At 35.6% G+C, this 8,794-nt stretch overlaps 1 protein-coding gene across 5 annotated transcripts; it reads right to left on the reverse strand.

Annotated features, from left to right (window-relative positions):
* Positions 1–285: 285 nt before the first annotated feature.
* Positions 286–8,534, reverse strand: LOC105042654 (calcineurin B-like protein 4). 5 transcript variants are annotated; one of them, XM_010919953.2, is made up of 10 exons: positions 8,400–8,534; positions 7,195–7,354; positions 6,696–6,778; positions 6,537–6,596; positions 5,917–6,025; positions 5,596–5,648; positions 3,839–3,925; positions 2,911–2,991; positions 2,688–2,800; positions 286–917 (listed from the first exon to the last, which is right to left on the reverse strand). In XM_010919953.2, the coding sequence occupies exons 2-10, from the start codon at positions 7,271–7,273 to the stop codon at positions 848–850; spliced, it is 735 nt and encodes a 244-aa protein (XP_010918255.1). In that variant the 5' UTR covers positions 7,274–7,354; positions 8,400–8,534; the 3' UTR covers positions 286–847. The 5 variants fall into 5 exon arrangements, with proteins under 5 accessions (XP_010918255.1, XP_010918246.1, XP_073108938.1 ...); XM_010919944.4 differs by having other exon boundaries at positions 7,165–7,354; XM_073252837.1 differs by lacking the exon at positions 8,400–8,534 and adding an exon at positions 6,888–6,990 and having other exon boundaries at positions 7,195–7,329.
* Between the last annotated feature and the right edge of the window lie 260 nt (positions 8,535–8,794).

The following is an 8,794-nucleotide window of genomic DNA, read 5'->3' on the forward strand; positions in this document are numbered from 1 at the left end:
AGTGCCACACTATAATATGAGCGCATATCGATGTAACTCGGGCAAACCAGTTCAAATAATATTCTTCAGCATAGGACATGCTAGCTTGAGCAAAAACAAGACGGTAGGAGAATGAACCACTGCAACAAACCCACATCTCCCAGATCTTTAGCTTTGATAACTATTTTCCATCTCCAGAACATCAATTTTACCATTTTGAGCTTTGGAGTCCATCCCTTGCAACTTGGAGAAAATGTGTTTTTGTGCTGATAATGCCAATGATTGTCACAGTCATATATCATCATCTGAGGGAGAAGATTAAAATCTGCACATTGTTGCCATCTTATTCACTAATTCTGCTTCCACTTAACACTATCTAGTCTCTTTTATTTTTATTTTATTTTTTTCTTTCAGGGCAATCCAACTTCTCCTATTAGAATACAATATTACATTCACGTCCCCAAATTCAGAGAGAGACCAAAAAAGAAGCCACCACGATATCACAGGCGACCTGCAACTTACACTGGACTAGACTCCATTACACAACTGAAAGGTATATGGTGCATGAAGTTAAAATATACATTGATACTTCTTATAGATATTATAGGTACTAGCATGTTATCTGGAAGTATCCATGCGCAACTGGAGTAACTGGCTCATGATGCTTGATCTGTGATGTACCATAAGGTCACTCGATAGATCTTGCATATCAGTGCAGCAGGTCGGTCGAGATTGGTTGTCGTCATCATCTTCGGGAGGAGCATCAAGCATTGCACCCTCGTAGAGATAGATCATTCAACGTGTTAATGGAGCCAGAAGGCATCATCAATTTTGGAGTGAACAAATATGACAGCAGCGCACATCTTTATCAGATTGTCATGTCTTCATCCTTGACTTCAGAATTCATAACAAAGCTGGGAAATGCCAAGGTTATGTCCCTGCAAACCAACATTATTCAGATCAATGAAGATGAGATGGAATGGACCTCAATATTGGAGATAATAGGCAATCCAAAATGCACTTATAATTATAACAAACTCGCATAACAAAATGATGGATAGCTCAATCTGAAGAACTACTCTTTATCTCTCTTTTCTTGAATTGACAAATTCATTCTCTAGCTTGAGAATTAGTTAATTGAACTAATAAGTGGACCAGAAAATGGAACTACCACATAGAAGTACTGCAGGTGGAGATGCTGAAAATTAACATTATGGTTAACCAATATCTATGATATGCACGAAAAGGTCATATATATGATTGCTAATAATTTTTCAGATATAGGTTGGAAATGTCAGTGAATACAGAAATTCTGGGAAAAATGTTAATGAATAGTTTAGGTAAAGAAATTGTGAAAGCAATAAAGAAAATGTTGGAACAAGGAAAACTGAAGGTTTAAATCCAGGAAACTGGCATTATAAAGTTGTAAAAGGAACATTCACTGATGCAGATAAGTAGCATGATCTTGCAAGACAAAGGGCAGGTGAACCAGAAAATGCAAATTTGAGAAAAGAAATCATGGAATCACAACTTTTCACATCTCAAACGACACCTGGACAGCATATCTTGATTCAGGTGGTCAAAGCCAATATATTTCTTACCCACAAGATTTATGTTGCCAAAAAAAATAAAGCAAACTATGGAGTGCTTGTCCATCAAGCTTGCGAAAAAAGCTCAGGAGGGATAATGGAAGCTTTGATAGCATACAGGAACGAAAACAAAGCTACAATACAAATCTGAATGGAAATAGATCACTTGGTAGGAAACTAATTGACTTCAATAGGTATGATCCACAATGAAAATATATATATTTATATATATTATGAATAGTAGGTAAGATGAAACAAGAGCTATGGGAGGTCAAGACATCTTAAACTAGATCATTTAGGGCCAGGCCAACATGGCCATCATATCTATTTGTGTTCCTTCTAATCATCAAACACCATATGTGGAATTTCCAAGGAAACCAGGCCAACCTCTATTTTGGTTCAACAAGATAACTTTGATGAAGTGATTTCTGATGAAGTAGCCAGATTCCAATAACATCCAGCAGTAAAAGATGGGCAGTGGATGAATCTTTTCAAACAAATTTGTAAAACTTTCATGAAAAACAAATGTAATATTGAAAATATAATGCTTGGGCATTGCAAAAGTGTATAAGAATTACATAACAGAGAAAATATTCCGACGTATAAAATTCAAGTTATGATCCCTCACATATAAACCATAGTTCACGATGGAATCTATATGTATGATCAGGATTCAAGATCTACACAGTTCACTTCATGTAAACTATTGCAATAAAAATATTAGGTTTGCGCAGATATTACAAGATACTAAAGAACAATAGATTTTAACTTCATCTGAAAATTTCTAACTAAAATCATCTGAGTCATGTGCTAGAACTCCGGAATCAGTACCTGCAAAAGTAAATATCATAACTAGGCACGTCCAAGAATACCAATAATCTAGTGAATTAATGTTGAAGTGTAGATCGATAGACCATTCTCCAAGAACATTTGAGTTCTTATCCCTTTATAGCACAAGTAACTATCATATATCACATAATATCAGGAAAACAAATACTTTCAGAAAAAATTATATATCTCACATGAACTTACCAAGATAATAAATTAAGCAAAATCATATAGAAAATTAGTTATAAGGACAGTAAACCATCCAATATGGAAATTTAGTCTAAGGCTCACTTTAAGTATGGAAGAGTCATGTTCCGCAACAAAGATGGATTTCTTTTAACAAACTCCTTCCATTCATCTAGGTCTATTATTCCATCACCTTTTGAATCTGCCTCACTGAATGTCTGTAGAGGTAAAGGAACAAGAAATTAGATACTCCAAACAAAAGCTACAACTGCATATAGCGCAGTCAATTAACATATGGAGGATATCAAATGAACAAGATTCTTTTCACCTTATCAACAATTTGTTCCACAACTTCATCTGAAAGAAACAAATCTGATTCATTCAAAAGAGCCAGCACCATCTCCTTCAACTGTTGAAAACATTAAAAAATGCCAACAGAACTCTCATTAGATGACATCAGACGCATGATAACATGTTTGAAATGAATTATTTGTACAGATTATAAGGATCTTCTGGAGTAGAATGAGATTCATTTGGGACGTTATATTAGAATCATGTCATTACAATTTTGATAAGCAGCAAGCTTGATCTCATTTATATGATATTGGTGATACACACAAAATATCTACAAATTTCAGAGTTTTTGACAGTCAGTTTTCAATCTGACTCTAAAACTCTACAAATCAGAGGAACTTTTCTTGCTAAGATAACAAGCCATGATACTATAGATGTTGATTTGCTGGATTCCTCACCTTCAATGATCCACTTACATATGAAACTAACAATCTCCACAGTCTTTGAAACTAAAGGACATAAATAGCATTATTCCCGTTCAAAAGCAATATATGACTTATTGAAAGGCTTAATGCAAATCATAAATTCATGTACAACCCTCTTGTTCTTATCCCTTCAGCCATTGTCCGCTTGTACCCTCCACCAGTTTTCTATTCCTAATTTTTTTATTCCCTGTCTACCATCCCAGTTCTTTTCTTTTTAGTTTTCCTAACATAGTGACAAACAAAAATCATAGAATTAGCATTTACTGTTTGTTATGTCTTTTGCATTCTCCCAGCACTGTCTCCCATATTGAAAAGAAGAAGGGAAAAAAAACAGAGAAAAGAAACCCCCTCTCACCATGACAAGAATGAGTTGTGCCATTTGCACTGAATAATGGAAACAATCAAATATCCTAAAGTATGAAACTGATGACCAGTAAAATAGCAATATACAGTATGAGCAGCCATTTAAGTGCTCACATATGCAGGTGCAGCTTGGCTTGATGACCATATCACGTTGGACCAATGCAGTCTCCTGTAGCTAGCCTCTGTAGAGCTGCTAAGCACCTGCATAGGCCCAGAAAACCGGCATATGCAGCCCAAATACATAAGGATTTTGATGATGAATTGCCGTTTTCTAAGCCACTTTCCATGGAAAAATTTTGACTTTTGAGTGCTTAATTGAAGAGTAGCAGTCTAAAGGCTATCTGCTTTCTTCACTTGGTAGATTGTTTAAACTCAAGTTACGTCCAATGCATCTTTATATTTCCAAAATACATCATGTTTTTGAAAAATAGTCGTGTAATTCTATGTGTCTTTGATTTGTTCATCATATTATAATTGGTAAAGTTGTTTGCTGCATTAGCTTATTTTAAATTTAAGCATGGTTCCTAAAGAAATATTTTAACTTTTAGGTTGATTTGTCATACTAATATAGAATCTCAAAGAAGCAGAAGTGTACAGCTAAACTTTCTTTTATTTTTTCCCCATACTTATTTCTAATTTCCACTTGCTCTTATTATTTTGATTTATTTTTTTGCTAAATATCTTTGTAGCATGAACAACATATGCACCCACATAGCACATATGCCCCGTGTGGTACCCCACCCTCCGGCATACCATGGCCAACTTTTCTAATCTTGCCAATGAATTAAATTATCTTAACTCCATTGCATATACATACCTATAATGATGATAATTATTTCAAATAAAGTCACTGACGCGCTTTCTCCAAAGAAAAGATCAGCTTTAGTAAAAGAACACCATTGATTCAAAAGTAATCTCCCTAAAGTTACAGCTGGAGTATTAAGTGCCTGGCCTTATAGCCATTACACCTTTTGGTGTTTTATTGCTTCTCTGGGCTGAAAAATTGAGTTGTTTTGTTGCCATAAACTCTGCCATCTCCATGGAGACCAGTGAGAACTCTATCTCTAGGTTGCATGTCAGTGCTCAGTGCAGTTTTTGATAGCAGATTGAATTAATTATGGCATGTTCAAAGGTGCGGACAAACATAACATGGTTACAGCAAATATGATAATTTACGTCGAGAAGAATGATGCTATTTTGCAAAGCAGTCAGATTAATTTAACATAAGAAGAACCTAAAGCTAATAATGATCCTTTTTTACTTAATCATTATAATTCCACAAAATACAATATACAAGCTGCTGTTTGAGCAACCAAGGAAATTTGGGAACAGCCAACAAGACTTTGTAACTTGTTAGGTGAAAAGGTTAGATATGCTAGTTGTTTCGGCAGTACATCATCTCATGAAATCTTACAATTATATGAGATAAATTTCTAAAATTCTTGAAGTACCTAGGTTTCCTCCTTCTAATGACATACCACAATTAAATTCTTCTATTATTCTGTAGTCAATATTTGATAATTATCAACTGAGGTCATGATGCCAACAAAAAAAACCACTGATGACAAGATAGTATATAGTTGATCAAACACCAACTAGTTTAGAGGCTTCAAACCATCATCTACAGTGCCCCTTTGACTACATGATGACACTTGCTAGAACTTCGAAGACAACGGAGCATGGGATCTATTACCATTCATCAAATTAAAATGATTTAACTATTAACAGCAATACTACTAGCCAAGCTAAGATAATAATGGCAACCACCTCCTCAATACCGAAAATCCAGAATAACCAAAAAGCATGCCCCAAAAACTAAACCTTAACACAAATAATGGAAACAAAGGAATACAACAACTAATGATAATTACCTCATCACGTTCAATGTATCCTGTCTGCCTCAAGTCATACAATCTAAATGCAACTGCCACAAATATACCCACATTTGTGCGTTATAAATCTACCAGTCATTAAAAATATCAAAAGTTAATCAGAGACTTGCTGGAAACAAAGTTAACATATTCTGAACTCCTTTATGAGAACTGCCATTTGAAAAGATGAAAACTTGAGTTTTCAAATCCACCGCTAAAAGAAGTCTAATAGAATCCAAAGCATAACATTGTTCCATTAACATCAAAGCCTATAGATTATATCGGCTAAGAAAAAGAATTGGAGGTCAATGAAGATCATACATGCAATTTTATCTTCTTCTGGGGCATCAGGGTGAAAAATGCTAAGTGATCGAACAAATTCTCCAAATTCAATAACACCATTGTGTTTGACATCAAACAAGTCAAATACCTGCAGAAAATTGTCAAAGATAATATGAGAAATTGAAACTTGCCCAGATAACATGAGAAATTGGATATATGGCACTCCTAATAGGTTGCATACACAAAACTTTACAATCATCCATCACATAAATAAATACTCTAGCACAAAGAACAAGATTGTTAAAACCATGGATTCAAAAAAAGCTAAAATGGATACGACCAATAGCATACTGTTGCAGCACAAACCAGCACTGGTACAGGTGCTAGGATGCCAAAAATAGCTATCCCATATCATACCATACCGATCTATACCAGTCTGTATTGGTGGTATCATATTGTCCGTATCGATCGATACTTATGGTTTTTCAATTTTGACTATGTTAGTTTTAGTATGTATAGTTGGTACCAGTACCAAATCGACACCATACAATTTTGATGAAAAAAAATCCCATTACAAAAAACTAAGGCATTTCACATGTCCTCAAAAATTATCAAAGATATGACTAAAAAGTAAAAATTGAAAAGAAGAGTAAGCTGACCCTGTCTGCGAAGAGATTTTGCTTCTTGCTATTCCTGAACAATGCAAGTTGGAATTCTTCCTGCTTAAAGAAATGATTTAGGCACTCATACTAGGAGGTATAAAACCAGAATTATGAAGCAAGTACTCTAATTACAGGGTGCTAAATAAAAGATGATACCTTGTGTATTAGCCCATCTTTGATTATCAAAAAACCCAATTTTTTATATAGCTCATACAAAGCTTCTACTTCACTCACAGTAACTGTCATGCAATACAGTGTAATTTCAGTCAGATACAGACATCCAGGGGGACTGTAATGTTAGCAATAAATGGAAAGAAATGCATCTATCATCCACCTAGATAATACTACCTCTGATAGTCATGTGCTGGACAAGCAGTTACAAGCTTATTACAAATTTGACAAACATTAGGATGCCTGAGATTCATGAGTTATAGACTCAAAGTTTAATGCACTGGCAAGGAAAAAAAAAAAAACACTTGATTCACAAATACATCCATGCTACATATCCTAAAGACAGTAGCCAGATACTGGAATGCCATGAAGATCACCATGTGAATATATATTAGATCCTCAAGCAGGTTTTGAAAACAAATTAAAAAAGATGAAGAAAAGGTCAGATACTCACAAGATGTGCCATTAGCAAGGATATACTCACAAGTTGTCACAGCAGCAAGGACTTTCGGATCTTCATATCCAGGTGTGTGTTTGGTGGGCTTTGTAGAAATGCAGCCCATCAAGCACGCAGGTATAAACAAAATATCAGATGAGATGAGAGACAGATGCCTTAGTACGAAGGTCCAGAGGCAAGTAAGCACCTGCCAATCAAGAGAGAAAAAGGAATTAATTGCACGTAACTGGCGGGGTGGGGGTTGATGTGCATATGCAACATTGAAGTGGATGGGAGAATGGACATGACGAGTGAATGGTTCATACATCACAGGAAAGGCTTCAACGGAGTTCAGACTAAGATCAATGACTTCAAAGCATCATGCATGAATAAAGATTATTATTGGTAAAATCACGTCTGTGCAAATATTTTGAGCAGACCATCTTATATCAGAAACTTCAAAAGTGTTTCCATTCCAATATAACTTTAAAATTTCATCCATCAGTATGGAGATCAGGGAATCAGATATGTGCAGCCCTATGTTGGGAGATATGGAGAGAAAGAAATGCAAGAGTCTTCAACAAAAAGAAGCCTACTCTCTTTTCAACCTTACAAAGAGCTTTGCATACATTTCACTCGAAGCCACTATGCACTAAGAAGTCGATTAAAAGTTATGCCAAGATGTGGAATAGCCTAGCGTCTCTTGAGCATTTTGCCCCTCCTCTTTTGTACCCCGCCCCTTTTCCACTCGTACATAATTTCTTCATCTAATAAATTTCGGGCGAAGCTTCTTGCTTCCTCCTTTTTTTTTTTTTTTTTTTTTCTTGAAAAAAAAAAAAAAACATATAGGATGAAATTGGTGAAAGATTGACGGTAGAGACAGAGGAAATTCCCTAGTCTTCCTTTGCTTCCAAAATCCTGGTTTCTCCGCTTCAATTCCTTTCATCAATTCGAAGAAGAGGTAATTGATCAAAATGACTATTTGAGCCAAAACAACAATCAAACAACGCGTAATGGAAGCTGCCGATATCCAAGAACCCACCTGCATGGATTCAAACCCTAGTACTAGATATCCAAGAACCCACCATGGAGAACAAATCATGATATAAGAGTCTAAAAAGGAAAAAACTTGAAGGCATTCCAAAAATTTTCTCAGCTTATCGAATGCATTACGACAACTGGATCAAATAAAGACACCGTTCCGATCAAGAAATCGAAAACAGAGAGAGAGCGAAAAAAGGTCAGTGACGAACAATCGTATACGAAGCCCTCCGCAAATCGATCGCCAAGGAGTTCGAATCGCCGAGCTCTCCCTTTATCCGGCCTTGGCGTGCGACGCTTGCCCCACCTCTACTTTTCCCCTCCTTCCGGCCGTTTTATAGTTAAAAAAGAATAATTTCAAAATTATGAAAAAAAGAAAAAGGACAACCAGAACCCCAAGTCAAATCCTTTGAGCAGCTCCTCGCCTCTCAGTTTTTACGCTTTAGGGAGAAATTGATTTGGATTTGGTCTAACTTCCTGTGGTCACCAAGCTACGTTTACTAACTTGAATGTCATCACTTTTTTTAATCCTCTATCTTTTTCTATGAAAACAAGATGCATACCCGATAGTGACAGTGTAATTTACTATATTTATTTATAAAATAAA

This window comes from Elaeis guineensis, chromosome 2 (assembly GCF_000442705.2).
Source record: "Elaeis guineensis isolate ETL-2024a chromosome 2, EG11, whole genome shotgun sequence".
NCBI lineage: Eukaryota > Viridiplantae > Streptophyta > Magnoliopsida > Arecales > Arecaceae > Elaeis > Elaeis guineensis.